A 23,892-nucleotide genomic window follows, 5' to 3' on the forward strand; every position below is an offset into this window, starting at 1 on the left:
TTAATAAATGACATAGCTTTATGCTATCAGGTTAAACCACAAAGTAAAATTTCTCCAATATTGGGATACTGCAAGTTTTAATGTTGCCTCTATTGGTCACAGAGTATTAGAAAAACCTGTCAGTACTACAATGTAGATTATAGGTAAGAGGCAGAAAATGACAACTGTAACATGTACAGATTTATTTGGATAATAAAACTGTCATCTGACTTGTTAGATATTTTTTTTTCCCCCAGATAGGGTCTCGCCCTGTCACCCAGGCTAGAGTACAAGGGCACGATCACGGCTCACTGCAGCCTCAATCTCATGGGCTCAAGCAGTTCTCCAACTCAGGCTCCCAAGTAGCAGGGACTGCAGATGCATGCCACCATGCCAAGCTAATTTTATTTATTTATTTTTTGAGATGAGGTTTTGCCATGTTGCCCGGGCTGGTCTCGATCTCCTGGGCTCAAGCAATCTGCCCACCTTGACCTCCCAATGTACTGACACTACAGGTGTGAACCACTGTGCCCAGTCTTGTTAGATATATTCATTAAAAGAATAATTCTGTAGACGGGCACAGTGGCTCACGCCTGTAATCCCAACACTTTGGGAGGCTGAGGTGGGCAGATCTCGAAGTCAGGAGTTCAAGACCAGCCTGGCCAACATGGTGAAACCCTGTCTCTACTAAAGATACAAAAAAGTAGCCGATCATGGTGGTGTGTTCCTGTTAATCCCAGCTACTTGGGAGGCTGAGGCAGGAGAATCGCTTAAACCCAGGAGGCGGAGGTTGCAGTGAGCCAAGATTACGCCATTGCACTCCAGCCTGGGCAACAGGGCAAGACTCAGTCTCAAAAAAAAAAAAAAAAAAGTAACTCTAGGCTGGACATGGTGCTCACGCCTGTAATCCCAGCACTTTGGGAGGAAGCTGAGGCAGGCGGATCACCAGAGGTCAGGAGTTCGAGACCAGCCTGGCCAACATGGCGAAACCCTGTCTCTATTAAAAATACAAAAATAAGCCGGGGGGTAATGGCACGCGCCTGTAATCCCAGCTATTCAGGAGGCTGAGGCAGGAGAATGGCTTGAACCTGGGAGGCAGAGGTTGTAGTGAGCCGAGGTTACACCACTGCACTCCAGCCAGGGCAACAAAGCAAGACGCTGTCTCGCCAAAAAAAAAAAATCAGGCCGGGCACAGTGGCTCATGCCTGTAATCTCAACCCTCTGGGAGGCCAAGGCGGGTGGATCACGAGGTCAGAGTTCAAGATCAGCCTGGCCAAGATGGTGAAACCCCGTCTCTACTAAAAATACAAAAATTAGCTGGGCATGGTCATGGGTGCCTATAATCCCAGCTACTCGGGAGGCTGAGGCAGAGAATCGCTTGAACCTGGAAGGCAGAGGTTGCAGTGAGCCGAGATCATGCCACTGCACTCCAGCCTAAAAGATAGAGCGAGACTATGTCTCAAAAAAAAAAAAAAAAAAAGAAAAAACTAATTCTAACTGCTAAGGAAGGTTAAGGGCAGAAGGCCATACGTCTTAACTGAGTTGAATGTATCAGATTTTTAGTGGGTGGAACATGACAAGGCATTGATGATTCTCATATATACCTCCCCTTTGTTGAGAACTGTTGTTTTAAAGGAAGCAAGAAAGATATAGACAAACACTTTACTCCTTGATTTTTTCAACTAATCTCTTAATTTCCTGGGTAAAATTTTATAGCTAAAAAGAATCTAATGACATGTGGAAATATATGAAAATGGTAGTTAAGAGCATAAATTCATGGAGTCCAATTATTTTGAATTCCCACTCTTTACCTTCTTAGATAGGTGACCTTGAGCAATTTAACTAAGCTATGCTGCAGCTTCCTCATCTGTAAAATAGAAATAATGTGGCCTACCTTATAAGGAAGCTGAGAGAGTAAAATAAGAGCCAGTTATAGTATGTAGCACAATGACTGGTATATAATAAATGTAAATAATCACTGGACTTTACTCACTTATTTACTTATTATGCCCAAGCATTAAAAAAAAGAATTACCTACCCCCCCCCCCCACCTACCCCTCACCCCTGACACATACAGTAAAGTCCTCTTTTGGAAGATTAAGGGTAGAGACGTCACTTCCTGGGTATTACTAACTTTCTTCATTCATCATAGCCTCCAATAACACACAGAAACATGGAATTTCAAAAACTAAAAAAGTGACTAAATACTATAAATACCTTGTGAATCTCCTTTTTTATTTCCTAAATTTTTTTCTTATTTCTATTTTGAGACAGGGTCTTACTCTGTCACCCAGGCTGGACTGTAGTGGCACAATCATGGCTCACTGCAGCCTTGAACTCCTGGGCTCCAGTAATCTGCCTCCCTCAGCCTCCCAAATACCTAGGACTACAGGTGTGCACCACTATGCCCAGCTAAGATTTCTCTCTTTTTTTCTTGTTTTTTTGAGACAGAGTTTCACTCCTGTTGCCCAGGCTGGAGCACAATGCCTCGATCTTGACTCACTGCAACCTCCGCCTCCTGGGTTCAAGCAATTCTCCTGCCTCAGCCTCCCGAGTAGCTGGGATTACAGACATGAGCCACCACGCCTGGCTAATTTTGTATTTTTAATAGAGACGGAGTTTCACCATTTTGGCCAGGTTGGTCTTGAACTCCTGACCTCAGATGATCTGCCCACTTTGGCCTCCCAAAGTGCTGGGATTACAGGCGTGAGCCACTGCGCCCCGCCTTTTTTTTTTTTTTTTTTTTTTTTTTTTAAGAGACAGGGTTTCGCCATTTTGTCCAGCCTGCTCTCAGCCCCTAAATTTATTTTTATTTTTAATTAATTAATTATTTATTTATTTTGAGATGGACTATCACTCTGTTACCCAGGCTGGAATGCAGTGGCATAATCTCGGCTCACTGCAACCTCCGCCTCCCAGGTTCAAGCGATTCTCCTGCCTCAGCCTCCTGAGTAGCTGGGACTACAGGTGCCTGCCACCACGCCCAGCTGTTTTGTATTTTTAGTAGAGACATAGTTTCACCATGTTGGCCAGGCTGGTCTCGAACCCCTGACCTCTGGCGATCCGCCCGTCTCAGCCTCCCAAAGTGCTGGGATTACAGGCGTAAGCCACCGTGCCCGGCCCTAAATTTCATTTTTTGTTCTAATATCATCATCTTGCTTTTATTTAATTATATTAAAACTTAAAAATTTTCAGCTGGGCACAGTGGCTCACACCTGTAATCCCAGCACTTTGGGAAGCTGAGGTGGGTGGATCACTTCAGGTCAGGAGTTCAAGACCAGCCTGACCAACATGGTGAAACCCTGTCTCTACTAAAACACAAAAATTACCCGGGCGTGATGGCAGATGCCTGTAATCCCAGCTACTAGGGAGGCTGAGGCAGGAGAATTGCTTGAACCCAGGAGGTGGAGGTTGCAGTGAGCCAAGATCACGCCATGGCACTCCAGCCTGGGCAACAGAGTGAGACTCCTTCTCAAAAAAAAAAGACAAATTTCCTATTAGTTGGAATACTACTGGTATTAGTTAATATCCAAATTTATCAATCATATCCCACTTACAGCCATTTACCTACCAACATATGATCCACCGGCACAGAACTTCTTTTGGGACAACCTCAATAATCTGTCATCTTCTACCTAAAGAAGCAAAACAAAGGCTGTAATAGTACTGACACCATTTGGGGTTTTTGTTTTTGTTTTTGAAGAGGAGGGAGACAACATTTCTGTGACAAATGCTGGAACTAGCACAACCAAATGTCTCATGAGTATACAAAGTACAATTGTGATGAAGACGGTAATACTACAGAGAAAAGTCCAAATAACTAAAACGCCAGAGGCAACAATGGTAAGTACATATGTTTACAAAACACTTCAACAATATGCAGTCATTTGTGTCATTTATTAGTTACCACATCCTGGATTTCAAATAACACAAGATAGGCCGGGCGCGGTGGCTCAAGCCTGTAATCCCAGCACTTTGGGAGGCCGAGACAGGCGGATCACAAGGTCAGGAGATCGAGACCATCCTGGCTAACACGGCGAAACCCCGTCTCTACTAAAAACACAAAAAATTAGCCGGGCGAGGTGGCGGTGCCTGTGGTCCCAGCTACTCGGGAGGCTGAGGCAGGAGAATGGCGTGAATCCGAGAGGCGGAGCTTGCAGTGAGCTGAGATCCGGCCACTGCACTCCAGCCTGGGCGACAGAGCGAGACTCCGTCTCAAAAAAAAAAAAAAAAAAAAAATAACACAAGATAAAACAGACTTAAGATCACCTAAATCAGGCCGGGCGCGGTGGCTCAAGCCTGTAATCCCAGCACTTTGGGAGGCCGAGATGGGCGGATCACGAGGTCAGGAGATCGAGACCATCCTGGCTAACACAGTGAAACCCCGTCTCTACTAAAAATACAAAAAAAACTTAGCCGGGCGAGGTGGCAGGCGCCTGTAGTCCCAGCTACTCGGGAGGCTGAGGCAGGAGAATGGCGTGAACCCGGGAGGCGGAGCTTGCAGTGAGCTGAGATCCCGCCACTGCACTCCAGTCTGGGTGACAGAGCGAGACTCCGTCTCAAAAAAAAAAAAAAGATCACCTAAATCAAATGTAAAATTGGGCTAATGAGCTACATGGACAAACTTACTACAAGAAATAGAATTGAAAAACTAAGAAAAAATTTAAGTGAGAAAGCAATGGCCACTTTGATGCCATAGGGAAACTATTAATGAACGTTAACACTAGAAACTAATTATATATATAATCAGTTATATATCACACAGATTTCCTTGAAAAAGTTGAAAGCTTTTACATTGATTCAGAATTAGAGCAAAAATATTTAAATTTGGGGAATGTAAAGTGAGAAACAGATCATAATCAAGATATGTTACACAGCTTTCCTATTCTTAAAAGAGTTAAGAGTTGGCCGGACACGGTGGCTCACACCTGTAATCCCAGCACTTTGGGAGGCCGGGTGAGTGGATCACAAGGTCAGGAGATCGAGACTATCCTGGCTAACACTGTGAAACCCCGTCTCTAATAAAAAAATATAAAAAATTAGCCAGGCACGGTGGCGGGCGCCTGTAGTCCCAGCTACTCGGGAGGCTGAGGCAGGAGAATGGCGTGAACCCGGGAGGTGGAGCTTGCAGTGAGCCGAGATCGTGCCACCGCACTCCAGCCTGGGCGACATAATGAGACTCCATCTCAAAAAAAAAAAAAAAAAAAAGAGCAACAGACAGGACTTTAATTTAATTAATATATTTTTAATTTATTTTTAGTTTTTTAGAAACAGGGTCTCACTATAATATTGCCCAGGATGATCTCCAACTCCTAGGTTCAAGCAATCCTCCTGCCTCGGCCTCCTAAAGTGCTAGGAGTATAAGTTTGAGCCACTGCACCAGGTCACTGGCCTTTTATTACAATGCAAAATGGAGGAGGAGTTCAGCTGTGCCTGTAGACAAAAAAAAAAACAAAAGAAAGCAAGACCTTGAAAGCCCCTGGATGGAAAGAGTTTCAGTAACACTTAGAAGTGTGGCATTAGTGTTCTCTGTTCTAACTGATAAACCATTATTTCTTAAAAGTGTGTTCTGCTTTAAGAAAAAAATTACGGATTAGGCCGGGCGCGGTGGCTCAAGCCTGTAATCCCAGCACTTTGGGAGGCCGAGACGGGCGGATCACGAGGTCAGGAGATTGAGACCATCCTGGCTAACACGGTGAAACCCCGTCTCCACTAAAAAATACAAAAAACTAGCCAGGCGAGGCGGCGGGCGCCTGCAGTCCCAGCTACTCGGGAGGCTGAGGCAGGAGAATGGCGTAAACCCGATTGGCGGAGCTTGCAGTGAGTTGAGATCCAGCCACTGCACTCCAGCCTGGGCGACAGAGCAAAACTCCATCTCCAAAAAAAAAAAAAAAAAAAAAAGAAAAAAATTACGGATTAATAATCTGCTTTATGTGTAATCATTAACATTTCAATCGTTTTGGGTTTGTTTTTTTGTTTTGGTAGAGACAGTGTCTTACCATGTTACCCAGGCTGGTCTCAAACTTCAGAACACAAGTGATCCTCCCAAAGTGCTGGGATTACAAATGTGAGCCACTGCAACTGGCCAATAGTTTGTTTTTTAATACATGGTCTTGCTCTGTTGACCAGCTCACTACAGCCTTAACGCCTCCTGTGCTCAAGCGATCCTCTCAACTCAGCCTCCCAAGCAGCTGGGACTATAGGCACGTGCCACCGTGCCCAGCTAGTTTTTTTACTTTTAGTAGAGATGAGGTCTCACTATGTTGCCCAGGCTTGTCTTGAACTCCTGAGCTCAAGCAGTCCTCCCACCTTGGCCTCCCAGTATTGTAAGTACAGTTGTGAGCCACTGTGCCTGGCCCAGCCAATAGTTTAATAGTTTTGAGGGAATGAAATGCCCAGAGGTGAAAAGTAACAATAATTTTTGTATGCTAATATTCCTTTTTTTTTTTTTTTTTGAGACGGAGTCTCACTCTGTCGCCCAGGCTGGAGTGCAGTGGCCGGATCTCAGCTCACTGCAAGCTCCGCCTCCTGGGTTTAAGCCATTCTCCTGCCTCAGCCTCCGGAGTAACTGGGACCACAGGCGCCTGCCACCTCGCCCGGCTGGTTTTTTGTACTTTTTAGTAGAGACAGGGTTTCACCGGGTTAGCCAGGATGGTCTCGATCTCCTGACCTCGTGATCCGCCCATCTCGGCCTCCCAAAGTGCTGGGATTACAGGCTTCAGCCACCGCGCCCGGCCTAATATTCTTAAAAGAGTCAGTCTATATGCAGTGTCAACATTAAATTCAATTAGTCATCTCCTGTAACAGATTAGTCCCAAGTGCAGAAAAAAGACTGCAAAGAAATAGAATGGTCACAATGGTAGGTGACTAAACTTACAGGTATTCTTTTCCACTAAACATCATCCATCAACTGCTTTCCCTAAATTGCCTTTCCAAGTTATTGCAGCCAGTCTAACTGAGAGGTCCTCCAATGTGCACACTTTAGTGTAAAATCCAATCATGTTTAAAGTTAAGATTTGGCTCTGAAAGGGTAATCTGCAAGCTTACATATGAAAATGTTCCATGTAAATTTGGGAGCATTTTGAGTGCAAGAATTGGTTTAAATGTCACCTAGAATACAAAAGTGCAGAAAAGCAAATTTATAACTTAGAGTGCCACATTGATAAATTATTTGTAAAACATACTTAGCTTTGGCTGGGTGGGCAGTGGCTCACACCTGTAATCCCAGTACTTTTGGGAGGCAGGGATGGAAGGATCACTTGAGCCCAGGGGTTGCAGACCAGGCTGGGCGATATAGTGAGACCTCATCTCAAATTTTAAAGTATAAAAATAATAATAATAAAATACTTCGCTTTGTGGACAATGTAGGACCACAAGAAAAAACACATACTAAAAAAGAACTATGAATCCACTTCCCTAAAAATGAACAGGAATTAATTCTCCATGCAGCTCACAAAACCATGGCAATGAAATTGAAGAGAACAATTTCATTTAATGAAACTGAGTTAAGATCACTTTTTGGTAGGCATTAAAGGATGATGTGTAATTCTTAGTCCTTTTGAAGTATAGCTCATACTGAAGTACTCCTCTCTGAATTCAGATAACAGTCCAATTAATGAATTGCAATTCTAATCAAAATCACACTGCTGTCCAACCAACATTAAAAATCTACTTTACACAATCGATATTATAAGTGGGTATGAAATTTTACCAAATGTTTTTTCTACATCTAATCAGTGATGATGTGCTATTTGCATTTGATTCTGTTAATGTAGTGATTATACATCAATATATTGATTTTTTTTTTTTTTTTTTTTTGAGACTGAGTCTCACTCTGTTGCCTAGGCTGGAGTGCAGTGGCACAATCTCAGCTCACCGCAACTTCCGCCTCTTGGGTTCAAGCAATTCTCCTGCCTAAGCCTCCCAAGTAGCTGGGATTTCAGGCGTGTTCCACCAAGCCCAGCTAATTTTTGTATTTTTAGTAGAGACAGGGTTTGACTACATTGGCCGAGCTGGTCTCAAACTCCCGACCTCAAGTGATCCACCCGCCTCGGCCTCCCAAAGTGCTGGGATTAGAGGCATAAGCCACCATGCCCAGCCTAATTTTTTAAAAAATGTTAAACCAATCTTGCATTTCTAGAATAAACCATATTTGGTGGTTTTAGAATTATATCAAAAATTTACAGTATTTTCCCCAGAGACAAGACAAGCAGGTAACATTTTATTTTCTATCTTAAGTACATGTAACTTTAATGATGCAGGCAGTAAAATTACTGAGAAAAGAGTAACAGCGCTGGTTTAAATGTCACTAGAAAACTTAAAGTACAGAAGCCGGGCACGGTGGCTCAAGCCTGTAATCCCAGCACTTTGGGAGGCGAGACGGGCGGATCACAAGGTCAGGAGATCGAGACCATCCTGGCTAACACGGTGAAACCCCGTCTCTACTAAAAAATACAAAAAACTAGCCGGGCGAGGTGGCGGGCGCCTGTGGTCCCAGCTACTCCGGAGGCTGAGGCAGGAGAATGGCGTAAACCCGGGAGGCGGAGCTTGCAGTGAGCTGAGATCCGGCCACTGCACTCCAGCCTGGGCGACAGAGCCAGACTCAGTCTCAAAAAAAAAAAGAAAACTTAAAGTACAGAAAAGCAAACGTGATACATTGTACTGATTTTCATTTAATACAGTATCAGACAAATGGAAAGACTTCATATGTTTACCTGTTCAGCTTCCACATAAATGAGGGGAAATCCCATTTGTTTGGTCCAGGTATTCATCACAGCTGCTATAGGTTTACCACTTGCATTTTCTAAACTTTCCCAGAGATCCTCTAGAAGATAAACAATGATAATCTAAAATGTTTATATTTTTATTTTCCTAAACAAAGCAAAATTTTATTTAACTTTTGACACTACACTGCTGACTAATTCTTTGGTTCTTTCAGGTTCAGGAAACAGTGGGCCAAATTAACATTCCCTTTGCCAGCCCTCTTCTGCAACTAAGTAAATTCTATCATAAAAGCTGGTATTTTTTGAGATAGGGTCTTACTTCGTCACCCAGGCTAGAGTGCAGTGACATAATCACAGCTCACTGCAGCCTCGACCTCCCAGACTCAGGTGATCTTCCCTCCTCAGCCTCCTGAGTAGCTGGGACTAGGTGCACACCACAACACCTGGCTAATTTTTTTTTTTTTTTTTTTTTTTTTTAAGATGGAGCCTTGCTCTGTTGCCAGGCTGGAGTGCAGTGGCATGATCTAAGCTCACTGCAACCTCTGCCTCCCAGGGTCAAGCAATTCTCCTGCTTTAGGCGCCTGAGTAGCTGAGATTACAGGAATGCACCACCATACCCGGCTAATTTTTGTACTTTTAGTAGAGATGGGGTTTCACCATGTTGACCAGGTTGGTCTTGAACTCCTGACCTCAGGTGATCCATCGCCTTGGCCTCCCAAAGTGCTGGGATTATTGGCGTGAGCAACTGCACCCAGCCCATAATTTCTTGCAATTTTTGTAGAGATGGGGTTTCACCATGTTGCCCAGGCTGGTCTCAAAGTCCCAGGCTCAAGCAATCCGCCTGCCTTGGCCTCCCAAGGTGCTGGAATTACAGGTGTGAATCATCACACCTGGCCAAAACTGGTCTTTTATTCTGAGATATACTTAATCATTCTAATTTATAAGAAAAATGACAAATTATAATAAACAGATGAGTTAAGGAGAAACAAAGAAAGAAATTGAAACATGTTCAAGATCACTACTAAACAATCACTGACAAACTTAAGACCATTATACCCATTCAATTAACTTCAATTTAAAAATATCCAGGCTGGGCGCAGTGGCTCACGCCTGTAATCCCAGCACTTTGGAAGGCCAAGGCGGAGGGGGGATCACCTGAGGTTCAGAGTTCAAGACCAACCTGACTAACATGGAGAAACCCCATCTCTACTAAAAATACAAAATTAGGCTGGGTGCGGTGGCTCACACCTGTAATCCCAGCACTTTGGGAGGCCAAGGTGGGTGCATCACCTGAGGTTAGGAGTTCAAGACCAGCTTGGCCAACATGGTGAAACCTTGTCTCTACTAAAAACACAAAAATTAGCTGGGCATGGTGGCATGCACCTGTAATCCCAGCTACTTGGGAGGCTAAGACAGGAGAATCACTTGAACCCAGGAGGCGGAGGTTGCAATGAAGCCAAGATCACATCACTGCAATCTAGCTTGAGAGACAGAGCAAGACCCTGTCTTTAAAAAAAAAAAAGAAAAAAAATACAAAATTAGCCAGCTGTGGTGGCGCATGCCTGTAATCCCAGCTACTCAGGAGGCTGAGGCAGGAGAATCACTTGAACCCGGGAGGCAGAGGTTGTGGTGAGCCTAGACTGTACCACTGCACTCCAGCCTGGGCAACAAGAGCAAAACTCCGTCTCAAAAAAAATAATAATAATCGAAAAAAATCAAAAAGTTTAAAAAAAAAAAGTAAATTTAAAATGTTACAGTAAGCTAAGGTTAATTTATTATTCAAAAAATAAAAATTATTTTTATAAATTTAGTGTAGCCTAAGTGTAAAGTATTTATAATGTCTATAGTAGTGTACAGTAATGTCTTAGGCCTTCATATTCACTCACCACTCACTCAACTAGAACAACTTCTAGTCCTATAAGCTGCATTCAGGTGTAGCCCCTTATTTTCTTTTGAGACAGCACTTTGCTGTTGCCCAGATTGGAGTGCAGTGGCCCAATCACAGCTCACTGCAGCCTCGACCTCCCAGGCTCAAGTGATCCTCCTACCTCAGCCTCCCAAGTAGCTGGGACTACAGGTGCATGCCACCACACCTAGCTAAGTTTTGTACTTCTTATAGAGACAAGGTTTTGGCATGATGCCTAGGCTGGTCTTGAACTCCTGGGTTCAAGCAATCCACCTGCCTCGGCCTCCCAAAGTGCTGGGATTGTAGGCATATCAGTAGGCTGGTGGAGCATCTTTAATACCGTATTTTTACTGTACCTTTTCCATATTTAGAAATGTTTAGGTATACAAATACCACTGTGTTATAATTGCCTATGGTATTCAGTATAGTAACATGCTGTACAGGTACTTTACAGCCTAGGAGCAACAGGGTATACCACATAGGCTAGGTGTATATGGCCTAGGACATACTGTGTAGGTTTATGTAAGTCCATTCTATGATGGTCACATATTGATGAAATTGCCTGACGACATATTTCTCAGAACATATCCCTGTTGTTAAGCAACACATGACTGTATTCCCTTTATTTTTTATTTTTTCAGAGACAGGGTCTTGTTCTGTTGCCCAGGCTGGAGTGCAGTGGTGCCATGATTGCTCACTGTAACCTCAAACTCCTGGGCTCAAGTGACCCTTCCCACTTAAGCCTCCTGAGTAGCTGGGACCACAGGTACATACCACCACACCCGGCTAATTTTTTTTTGTATTTTTTGTAGAGACGGGGGTCTCGCTATGTTGCAGGCTGGTGTCGAACTCCTGGGCTCAATCAGTCCTCAAATCCTGGCCTCCCAAAGTGCTAGGATTACAGGCATGAGCCACCATACCCGGCCCAGACTCTCTAAATTGGCAAAATATTCAGTTATGGAAAGCAGAATGCTGGAGGATGACGAAAGGGATAATGAGTCCTGATTCATGTTGACCCAATGACTTGTTGCAGGTTTAGTATCCCTTATCCGAAATGCTTGGGACCAGAAGTGTCTTCAATTTCATATTTTTTTTGGATTTTGGAACATTTGCATTATACTTGCTAGCTGAGCATCTATAATTGGAATATCCAAAATCTGAAATGTTCCAATGAGTTATTTCCTTTGAGCATCATGTTGGCACTCAGAAAGTTTCAGATTTTGGATGGAAATTGAACAATGAGAACAACTGGACACAGGACGGGGAACATCACACACCGGGGCCTATCGTGGAGTAGGGAGCTGGGGGAGGGATAGCATTAGGAGAAATACCTAATGTAAATGATGAGTTAATGGGTGCAGCAAACCAACATGGCACATGTATACTGATGTAACAAACTTGCACATTGTACACATGCACCCTAGAACTTTAAAAAAAGAAAAAGAAAGAAAAGTAAAAGTTTGGCCGGGTGCAGTGGCTCACGCCTGTAATCCCAGCACTTTGGGAGGTCGAGGCAGGTGGATCACAAGGTCAGGAGTTCAAGACCAGCCTAGCCAATATGGTGAAACCCTGTCTCTACTAAAAATACAAAAATTAGCCGGGGGGCTCCTGTAGTGGCAGGCGCCTGTAGACCCAGCTCCTTGGGAAGCTGAGGCAGGAGAATCGCTTGAACCCAGGAGGCAGAGGTTGCAGTAAGCTGAGATCGCGCCACTGCACTCCAGCCTGGGCGACAAAGGGAGATTCCGTCTCAAAAAAAGAAAAGAAAAGAAAAAGTTTCAGATTCTGGAGCATTTCAAATTTCAGATTTTCAGATTAGAGATATTCAACCTGAACACAGCTTCAAATAAGGCTAATTTATTTATTACATAGATCCTGACCTTGAGTTAAGTATTCAGAACAAAAATAAAATGTCCCAGCCTGGATAGAGTGACAATACTTTCTCTCCATTTCTATCTCAAGCTATTAAAGATTACCTGTGGCAGCATTCTTTTGTTGGAACTTGGTTAAATACATGTTCATTCCTTTCTTAAAGTCCTGAGAAAACACAATTTTTAAAAATCCAGATCTCAGAATTTATAGTATATTTGTATATTAATCAAAAACAAACTTACTCAAATACTCAAGTATCAGATACACTGAAATATATATATCCCTCTGATGCCTACTGCCTTTTATTTAATAATGCATACTCTATGCCTTCTATTCTTGCTCTTAAGTTTTACACCAGCCTCCCATTCCCACTCCTAAACATACTTGCACATCATTCATCTAAGAGACCACAGTAGTCAACTTCAAATAATTGAATTCTCATTCTTTTTGGTCATTTAAAAAAAAATGACAAGCCAGAAACTATTTGGGAACTTAATCCAAATAAAGAGACTTTTTTTCATGCAAAACTCTATGATTTCACCATAAAAAAATGAAATATTAAATTTTTTTTTTTACCTTATCCCCAATGTAGTCATGCAGCATTCGGATGACAGATGCACCTTTGCTATATGATATAGCATCAAATATCTCATCAACCTCAGATGGATGGCCCACACTGACCTGGCAGACAGTGTGATTCAGGGTTATGACAGGAAGCAGACAGCCTGTAATACTGAATTACATAAAACGCTTTCTAGGAAAACCCTTCTAACTTATATTTTTCTGCCTTTAACTCACTCATAATGTATAATGATGGTCCTCAAAAAAATGTAGTAACTAGTAATACTAAAGTTGAATAGAACTTGATTCCTGTCATCCCTCAGAGCCTGGGTTCTAGTCCTGGCTTTGTTCTGCTGGGAGAGAAGCCACTATGGTTCTGTTTATTCTTGGGGTAGTTGCAGAGGAGTGATGAGGAAGACGTGGAGGTGAAGAATATTAGATTTCTTGCACTAATTGTAATGACTTACAATTATACGGGAGCCTAATAGGATTATAACTCTAGTTCTTTAGATACAAAATTTATATATATAAATTGAACTAGGGATAGGCTAAGTCAAGAGAATTAAAGTATTCACAAAACAGACCCTGACAATAAAATATGTCCAGAATTTTCCTTGATATAAACAATGGAACCATAGTGTTAACCAACAGGTATGATTTCTCCCATACTATTCTTTTTTTTGGCAGAGTTTTTTGCTTTTGTTGCCCAGGCTGGAGTGCAATGGCACGATCTCGGCTCACCGCAACCTCTGCCTCCCAGGTTCAAGCGATTCTCCTACCTCAGCCTCCCCAGTAGTTGGGATTACAGGCATGCGCCACTGTGCCCAGCTAATTTTATATTTTTAGTAGAGGCGGGGTTTCTCCATGTTGGTCAGGCTGGTCTCGAACTCCTGACCTCAGGTGATCCACCCGCCTCAGCCTCCCAAAGTGCTGGGATTATAGATGTGAGCCACCGGGCTTTTTTTTTTTTTTTTTCTTTTTAATAGAGATGGGGGTCTCGCTATGTTGACCAGGCTAGTCAAACAATTCCTCAAGTGATCCTCCCATCTTGGCATCCCAAAGCGTGAGCCACCGCACTGGCCCTCTCCCATAGTATTCAACAGAAATGTATTTAATGAATGTGTATGGGTACATAGGCCTTGCTCTACGAAGACCAATTTTTTTTTTTTTTTTGAGGCGGAGTTTCGCTTTTGTTTTCCAGGCTGGAGTTGCAATGGCGCAATCTTGGCTCACCGCAACCTCCGCCTCCTGGATTCAAGCAAACCTCCTGCCTCACCCCACCGAGTAGCTGGGATTATAAGCATGTGCCACCACGCCCAGCTAATTTTGTATTTTTAGTGGAGATGGGATTTCTCCATGTTGGTCAGGCTGGTCTCCAAATCCCGACCTCAGGTGATCCGCTCACCTCAGCCTCCCAAAATGCTGGGATTACAGGTGTGAGCCACTGTGCCTGGCCAGACCAATTTTTTTTACTGCCTAACTTAAAAAGAAATGTTAATTAGAACTTAGACTTATTAGCTTTTCAAGACTAGAAATATGAACTAGTAAAATCACCCATGCTATTTTCTTTTCAAAGTCCAAAGTATCTATATAACAAATTATGTATTTCACTGTAAATGAGAGCAGTCATAGGCTAATGGTTAGAAAGTATGGCTCACTTCAATAGGATGGCTGTTATCTAAGGCATCAAGCTCCTGGGCACGGGTGTAATCAGCAGAAACAAACTGAGTCCAGATATCATACTCTGGGAAGCAGTGGTCTACACACAGATACTCAATCCAGGATGCAAAACCTTCATTTAACCAAAGATGAGTCCACCATTCCTAAAAACAAAAGATGAAAATACTTAAAGAAAATGAAATGATTGTCATTCTACTAATCTAAAACACTCATATGTCCCTTCCACTATACTCCAAAACTTATAATTTAATGACCTAAAATTCAGTTCAAAACATTTGGCAAAGAACTCACATTTCTGAAAAAGAGGGAAGACTAAAAGAGATGTCAAGAAAGGCCAACTGGTGATATTAGAATTATATCTGAGGGTCATTTTCTTTTCCTTTCTTTTTTTTTTTCTTTTGAGACAAAGTCTTTGCTCTGTCACCAGGCTGGAGTGTTCCCCAGTAGCTGGGATTACAGGCATGCATCACTATGCCTGGCTAATTTTTGTATCTTTAGTAGAGACAGGGTTTTACCATGTTGGCCAGGCTCGTCTCGAATTTCTGACCTCAAGTGATCTGCCTGCCTCGGCCTCCCAAAGTTCTGGGACTACAGGTGTGAGCCACCGCACCTGGCCAAGGGATATTTTTATTTTATTTTTCTTTTTTTGAGACGGAGTCTCGCTCTGTCGCCCAGGCTGGAGTGCAGTGACCGGATCTCAGCTCACTGCAAGCTCTGCCTCCCGGGTTCACGCCATTCTCCTGCCTCAGCCTCCCAAGTAGCTGGCACTACAGGCGCCTGCCACCTCGCCCGGCCAGTTTTTTGTATTTTTTAGTAGAGACGGGGTTTCACCAAGTTAACCAGGATGGTCTCGATCTCCTGACCTCGTGATCCACCCATCTCGGCCTCCCAAAGTGCTGGGATTACAGGCGTGAGCCACCGCGCCCGGCTGGGATTTTTTTTTTTTTTTTTTTGAGATGGAGTCTCGCGCTGTCGCCCAGGCTGGAGTGCAGTGGCCGGATCTCAGCTCACTGCAAGCTCCACCTCCCGGGTTTGCGCCATTCTCCTGCCTCAGCCTCCCGAGTAGCTGGGACTACAGGCGCCCGCCACCTCGCTCGGCTAGTTTTTTGTATTTTTTAGTAGAGACGGGGTTTCACCGTGTTAGCCAGGATGGTCTCGATCTCCTGACCTCATGATCCGCCCGTCTCGGCCTCCCAAAGTGCTGGGATTACAGGCTTGAGCCACCGCGCCCGGCCTGCCCGGCTGGGATATTTTTAAAACATTGTAAATAACTTATCCCCCAAACCCAGACAGGGTCTCATTCTGTTGCCCAGGTTGGAGTGGCAGTGGCACCATCATAGCTCACTGCACTCCTTGAACTTCTGGGCTCAAAAGTGATCCTCCTGCCTCAGCCTGCCAAAGTGCTGGGATTACACACGTGGGCCACTGCACTCAGTCCTAAGTAACTTTTTAAATACCAAAGGTAGAAAAGGAAGAAGAGGGGGAAAAAAAAATAAGCCCATACATGGAAAAGGAAAAGACAGCAGATAAATATAGGCAAATGGAGGTGGAAAATATAATCATGTAGAATTTAGCATATAGTAAAGGATTATCTCTGAAAAACAAAAACAGAAAACTATCAGAGCCAAATAAAGAAAAGTGGAAATGACTGGGGAAAACCTCTGACTAATGACTCAAACTGAAAAAAGAGTACTGCTTATATAAAAATTATGTGAAATTAAACGGAAATGTAGTTCAGTAATGAATGGTGTTTAGGCACTTATGGAATATAAAATTATCACCTGTTAAATAAGAATGTATAGTAAATGGAATGGACAAAGAATATGAGTGACAGATAAAATCAATTTAAAAAAATTTTAAAGATCTTAATCTAAATTTTATTAAAGTTGATTAAGCCTATTAGTAAAAGAAAGCAGGCCAGGCATAATGGCTCGCTCCTGTAATGCCAATACTCTGGGAGGTCAAGGCAGGAAGATCACTTGAGCCCAGGAGTTTGAGACAAGCCTGGGCAACACAGTGAGACTCCGTCTCTAAAAACAGTTTAAAAAGTAAATTAAAAAATTAGCTGGTCATGGTGACACACACCTGTGGTCCCAGCTACTTGGGAGGCTGAGGTAAGAGGATTAAGCAAGCCCAGGAAGATGAAGCTGCACTGACCCATGATTGTGCCACTGCACTCCAGCTTAGGTGACAAAGTGAGATCCTACTCCTCACCCCCAACCAGTCCCCCAAAAAAAGGCCAGGTGTGGTAGCTGATGCCTGTAATCCCAGCACTTTGGGAGGCTGAGGTGGGAGGATTGCTTGAGCCCAGGAGTTTGAGACCAGTTTAGGCAACCTTGTCTCTACAAAAGGCAACATAGTGAAACCTTGTCTCTACAAAAAGTGCAAAAATTAGCTGGGCATGGTGCCACACACCTGTAATCCCAGCTACTCAGGAGGCAGAGCCAGGAGGATCGCTTGAGCCCAGAGGTCAAGACTGTAATGAACCATGATTATGCCACTGCACTCCAGCTTAAGTGACAGAGTGAGACTGTCTTAAAAAGATATATATATTTTGATATTAAGTGATAAGTGGCTATTTGCCTAGTAGCTTCCTAAAATAAACTGGTATAAAATGAAACTTATTTTCCAACCTATCCCTCAGTCCTTGGAATTTCAGTTCTAATACCTAGAATAGTTATATAAAACCAGTAAAAAGTTGTTTAATAAGAATGTACACATTTCCCCTACTAAAATTTATTGCTTGCAGTTTCAAAATAAAATAATACAGTTCTCTCAAAGCCAAGCAAAAAAATTATGTGGTACAAAGTAGCAAACTTGTTGCATTAGAAGAAAAGGCCATTTCTTCACATATTTGAATACAGGAACCAACACATAGTTTCACATGAAATTATATTTCTTTTCCTTTTTTTTTTTTTTTTTTTTTTGAGATGGAGTTTCGCTCTTATTGCCCAGGCTGGAGTGCAGTGGCGTGATCTTGGCTCACTGCAACCTCTGTCTCTCAGGTTCAAGCGATTCTTCTGCCTCAACCTCCAGAGTAGCTAGGATTACAGGCCCACACCACCACACCTGGCTAATTTTGTGGGGTTTTTTTTAGTGGAGATGGGGTTTCGCTATGTTGGTCAGGCTGGTCTCGAACTCCTGACCTCAGGTGATCCACCCGCCTCGGCCTCCCAAAGTGCTGGGATTACTGGCGTGAGCCACCGTGCCCAGCCTGAAATTATATTTCAAAGAATTGTTTTCACCTGTAAAATTTTAAACATCTAAAATAAAAGGAAAAGATTTATTTTCAAGGGTTGACTTTCTGTAGAAACTCTCAGACATGGCCGGGCGCGGTGGCTCAAGCCTGTAATCCCAGCACTTTGGAAGGCTGAGACGGGCGGATCACGAGGTCAGGAGATCGAGACCATCCTGGCTAACACGGTGAAACCCCGTCTCTACTAAAAAATACAAAAAACTAGCCGGGCGAGGTGGCGGGTGCCTGTAGTCCCAGCTACTCGGGAGGCTGAGGCAGGAGAATGGCGTGAACCCGGGAGGCGGAGCTTGCAGTGAGCTGAGATCCGGCCACTGCACTCCAGCCTGGACCACAAAGCGAGACTCCGTCTCAAAAAAAAAAAAAAAAAAAAAAAAAAAAATCAGAAACTCTCAGACATGTAATAGTTGCTAAATGTTTTACATTCTTATTTATATGACATATGGACTCAATCTACATTCAAATCAGGTTCTGCTCTTTGGCAGCCTAAAATGCTGTCAGGGAATCTAGCTGGCTCCAGAATATCCAGTTATTTAATTGCAGAGGTACATCTAGTTCACTTATTAAATCCTGTGTTCCCAAGCTGTAACACAGTTGGCATTCATAAATAGTATTTATTTAGAGTAAGAGTGAAAAATCAGGACTGAAGGACAGAGATCATTTACTGCAAACATTATAAGGATTTCAAAAGAACAGTTGGAATTGTAATACAGCTTTATTCTGCAGTTACTTTGCAGTTTGTTTACTTTTATTTCATTAAATTTCAACTTAACATTTTAGGCAATGAAAAAACTGACTCCTAAAAACATTTCTCTCTAATTAAAGATCTCAGTTTGTTATTCATCAGGTTACTTTTCAGCTGTGAATCAGATTAACAAGTAAGACTCAAGAAACTACAGTTAGTCTGGAATCTCACTGCGTGATTCATTCATCTACACCTAAGAGGAATATTTTTCTCTCACCCAAATTAGTACTTTGACTTTTCCCATTTGCAGACAAATTGTAGAACAGTTTAGGAAGTGTTTGTTGAATAAAGACTGTCCATATGTCCTTGTTCAATGCAGAGATTCTGATAAGCCCTTTCAAAGTGGACCTTTTAAAATAATACTTTTCTATCACTCAATCATTTTTTGGCACAGTGTTGCAGCCAAACTTGAAATACTATGTAGTCAAAATATTGTGGAGTAGGATGAAGATAAATATATTTGAGCACTTAAAAATATTAAATACCATAGTAACAAGATTTCCAAACCATTGATGGGCGAGTTCATGTCCCACAACCAGAGCAACCCACTGGCGGGATGAAGAACAGGAATTTTTTGGATCAATAAGCAATGCAGTCTCCCTGTGTTTTAAAAAAAAGAAAATTTAAACAATAAAAGTGGGCATGCATAAGTTGGGAAGATTCAGACAGTAAGTGAGATGGACAAGTTAGGCTTTAGAGATATTAGGAAAATATTTCCTAATGTGACACAAGTTTAATTATCAGTTTGTACACTTAGCTCATCTAAGAAGGCAATTGAAAGTAGAAAGCAAAAACTTGTTTACAGACAGACTCTGCTTTTAAAAGTTATTCAACTCACACGTTTATGTTGTGGTGACAGACATGTAAAAATTTGGCTAGAAGATATGAAATTAGGGAAGGTTCTCCAAGCTGGATAAATAGCTATGAAACTACTGGCAGGAAAGAAAGGCACTGCAATGAGAAACTTAGCCAAGAATATATCTACAAATGCTACTAACGCCAGATGCTCACTTTAAAATCTTATACCCTCAGACAGTAGCACCAAAGGGAGGAGTCTCCATCTGCATTCTTGAAATGTGCATGGACGGGGGGAAGGTAGAAAAATTTATACCAGATCAAAAAGCAGAAGCTACTCAACTGTGATTAGGAGGGAAGCCCTTTTGAAATCAGTGATTGAAAAGATAAGGCAGGGTAATACATCATTAACATACCTATAAGTAACAAGGCCCCAGTTCTCCATGGCACCTTCATAAAATAAATATAAACATTTATTGATATATATACATACTCTTGCATCAAAAGTCACACAATTTTAAAAAGTTATTACAATTCAGCAATAAAATGAAATTTACTTTACCAGCTGCAAAGTCTGCAATAGCAATGAGATCAATTTTAGGTAGAGGATAAGGAACATTGAAGTAGTCCTTATAAAAAGGCAAGGTTTTAGCAGCAACCTATAAAAGTATAAACAAAATAACCATCTAATAAATATTTTATTATAATTCATATTGAAACCCACAAAGGAATCCTGTTGCAAGCCAATGTATCTTAAATTACTAGAAATGAATCCCGGGGAGCCCTACCTCCGAAGACTGCCTTAGCTCCAAACTTTGAATACAATGGTCAAACTTTAATCCACTTACAACTTGATATGAAAAATGTAACTACGTATTTTCCCACCCATTCCCTAGAGAAATCACTCTTATATTCTCTTATTATTTTGTAAAATAACAAAACACCAAGGTTGGCATTTCCAAAATTCTATTGAAAATAAAAACCAAGTAGCACAACTTTCAGATTAAATTATAAATAACTGTACTAATAATTGACCAGAAATGTAAATTCCCCAACCTGGAGTTATGGACTGTTGGAACAATCCTCTTCAAGTACATTTACCTCTAACGCAAATTTTCCTTGCTCTGCTTTGCCAACAGGAGTGTAAACACGGACACACACACCATCTTTTGACCTTGTTTCTACAAAGTCATATTCACCCACAACAAATGCCACCAGATATGTAGACATAACAGGTGTGCGGGCAAACTTCACTTCCACTAAATTTTCATCATCAGGGTATGGTTTCCGGTCAATTACATTCTTTAAGAAATAAAAAAAAAAAAAAAAAGAAAAATTTAAATAGGTTTACATTAATACTGTAGAGCAAATACCAGCCCAAAACAGTAGGCTTTATTGCATCTCTTTCCCCCTTTCTATTCTAGCATGGCTTATTTCTCTACCCCAATTCATCCAGTGCTTTTATGCTGTCTTTAAGAAGGAAAGTGGTCTGATAAAACACTCATACTAAAAAGCTGAAGGCTGAAGTGTTAAAACTACCAAGGACCTGTGAAAGAAAAGAGGAATGGACTTTTCTTGAATACTTATTATAAGCCAGGCATTGGGATGATTTAAGTAAGGGCTTCATACTTTTCAACTGACATGTTTAGGAGAAAATGACTATTAATAAAAATGAAACAGGGGCCAGGCACAGTGGCTCATGCCTGTAATCCCAGCACTTTGGGAGGCCAAGGCAGGCGAATCATGAGTTTAGGAGATCGAGACCATCCTGGCTAACACAGCGAAACCCCATCTCTACTAAAAATACAGAACATTAGTGGGGCGTGGTGGTGTGCGCCTGTAGTCCCAGCTACTTAGGAGGCTGAGGAAGGAGAATGGTGTGAACCAGGGAGGTGGAGCTTGCAGTGAGCTGAGATCGTACCACTGCACTCCAGCCTGGGTGACAGAATGAGACTCCTTCTCAAAAATAAGTAAGTAAATAAAATAAAATATAATTGCAGAATCTCCCATTTCAAAGGATACAAACTTCTAGATCTAGGGCATTTTCTACCAAAGTTGGCTCTAAGCTTATTTGAAGAAATTTCAACTTTACCTTTGGAGTCCCTAATTTCCTTTGGTGTTCTCCCTCTTTTTCCTATTCAGGCTCTGTTTCCTCAAGCTTCTTCCTTCCAAGGAAGACTTATTCAAGAACACACTGATAAATTCACTCAGACTAAAGTGTGAATGAATATTTCCGTTTAATATATTAGCCTCCTCTTCTAAGAATATGTGAGAAGAGAATGACATTCTATTTATGGGATCCTCTCCCCTAGTAAATACGTAAAAGACAGTTATTTTCAGGTGCAGTAGGTTTTTCCATGTCCCCCACACAAGACTGTCCTAGACAATACACTTCAGGTGGCGAATGCTTACCCTGTTTATGAATGAGATCAATAACACTGGTGAAGAGAATACATTCCAAGAATACAAACAGCCAGAAACCTAAATATACTTCATTATGCAGCTGTATCTTTTGAATTGTTTTAACTTTTTAAAAAAATAGAGACAGGGTCTTGCTCTGTTGCAACTTTTTTTTTTTTTTTTTTTTTGAGACAAAGTCTTACTCTGTCACTCAGGCTGGAGTGGAGTGGCATGATCTCAGCTCACTGCAGCCTCTGCCTCCCAAGCTCAAGCAATTCTCCTGCCTCAGCCTCCCAAGTAGCTGGGATTACAGGCACCTGTCACCATATCTGGCTAATTTTTGTATTTTTAGTAGAGATGGGACTTCACCATGTTGGCCAGGCTGGTCTTGAACTCCTGGTCTCAAATGATCCACCTGCCTCAGCCTCCTGAAGTGCTGGGATTACAGGCATGAGCCACCATGCCTCTATATTTTTTTTAAGAGATGGGGTCTTGTTCTGTCACCCAGGCTGGAATACAGTGGCGCAATCATGGTTCACTGTAGCCTCAAACTCCTAAGTTCAAGAGATCCTCCCACGTTAGCCTCCCAAATAGTTAAGATTATAGGCATGTGTCACTGTACCTGGCTAATTTTTAAGTTTTAAATTTTTTGTAGAAATGAAGTCTCACTATGTTGCCCAGGCTGGTGTCAAACTCCTGGCCTCAAGCAATCCTCCTGCCATGGCCTCCCAAAGCACTGAGATTACAAGCAAGAGTCACTGTACCTGGGTTTCTTTTGACATTTAATAAGTCAAGACCTTTTTTTCTTTTTTTCTTTTTTTTTTTTTTTTTTAAGATAGGGTCTGGCTCTGTCACCCAGGCTGGAGTGCAATAGTGTGATCTCAGCTCACTACAACCTCCACTTCCTGGGTTCAAGTGAATCTCCCACCTCAGCCTCCCAACTAGCTGGGACCACAGGTATGCGCAACCACACCCAGATAATTTTTGTATTTTTAGTAAAAACGGGATTTCGCCATGTTGGCCAGGCTGGTCTTCAACTCCTGACCTCAAACGATCTGCCTACCTTGACTTCCCAAAGTGCTTGGATGACAGGCGTAAGCCACCACATCCAGCCCAAGACCTTTTGCTTTTAGTTATTATAAATCTATGAAACTTGTCACTTAATTTACCTCTCTAAATTAAAAGAAGTAGATAATCTTATAAATGTATTTAACAAGGAATTTGACAAGGAGGAAAATCCTCCAAAAATAAGGCTATCAAGAAAAAGAGGTCTTGGCTGGGCATGGTGGCTCATGCCTGTAATCCCAGCACTTTGGGAGGCTGAGGCAGGAAGACAGATTGAGCCCAGGAGTTTGAGACCAGCCTGGACAACATAGTGAGACCCCCAACTCTACAGGAAAAAAAAAAAAAGAAAGAAAGAAAGAAAAAGAGGCTTATTGAAAATAAAGAAAACTATTATTTATGTTCCTATAATATACCAGGACTGTGGTAGGTGGTTTCATATTATCCCATCTAATCAGCAAACTAAATCTGGTAAAGCCTATTAAAATTTTAGATAAACTTATAAACACATACATACCATGTTTGATAAAGCTACTCTGTCTTTAGGAACAACCAATGAGATATCAAAAGTTGCTTTGATAGCAGGCTCATCCCAGCAAGGAAAAGCCCTCCGGGCATCAGTAGCCTTAAGAAAGGAATATGAAATATAAATACCTTAGAATTAACCTAACAAGTTATTTCATAAAGTAGTCACCATTTCCCTCTGTCATTCATTCATTCCCTTGTTCAAATATTTACTTTCTCTTCAGTGCCAGGCAACAAGCTAGGCATTAACTAGAAAGAAAAGACAACACTTGCTACCACTGCCATTCCAGCATAAAAATTATCCAGGAACTGTGTCTGCTATGGATTTTAACAATATATTATAATTATTTACAATTAAATTTTTGTTTACATTTTAACATTTCAAATTTAATGC

General features: G+C 42.0%; 1 protein-coding gene across 5 annotated transcripts in view; it reads right to left on the reverse strand.

Annotated features, from left to right (window-relative positions):
- NPEPPS (aminopeptidase puromycin sensitive) overlaps window positions 1-23,892 on the reverse strand; it is a 103,303-nt gene that overhangs the window by 23,932 nt on the left and 55,479 nt on the right. For 4 of the 5 annotated variants that reach the window (XM_005583506.4, XM_065531431.1, XM_015438199.3 and 1 more), the window contains 10 exons: window positions 23,491-23,598; window positions 20,613-20,813; window positions 20,074-20,170; window positions 19,928-19,961; window positions 19,202-19,316; window positions 14,697-14,861; window positions 13,054-13,158; window positions 12,582-12,642; window positions 8,694-8,803; window positions 3,551-3,614 (listed from right to left, as the gene is read on the reverse strand). In XM_005583506.4, coding sequence (XP_005583563.1) covers window positions 3,551-3,614; window positions 8,694-8,803; window positions 12,582-12,642; window positions 13,054-13,158; window positions 14,697-14,861; window positions 19,202-19,316; window positions 19,928-19,961; window positions 20,074-20,170; window positions 20,613-20,813; window positions 23,491-23,598 — 1,060 coding nt within the window. The remainder of the gene's footprint in view (window positions 1-3,550; window positions 3,615-8,693; window positions 8,804-12,581; window positions 12,643-13,053; window positions 13,159-14,696; window positions 14,862-19,201; window positions 19,317-19,927; window positions 19,962-20,073; window positions 20,171-20,612; window positions 20,814-23,490; window positions 23,599-23,892) is intronic. The other variant, XM_045374906.2, reaches the window with a different exon arrangement.

This window comes from Macaca fascicularis, chromosome 16, assembly GCF_037993035.2.
Source record: "Macaca fascicularis isolate 582-1 chromosome 16, T2T-MFA8v1.1".
In the NCBI taxonomy this organism is placed as follows: domain Eukaryota; kingdom Metazoa; phylum Chordata; class Mammalia; order Primates; family Cercopithecidae; genus Macaca; species Macaca fascicularis.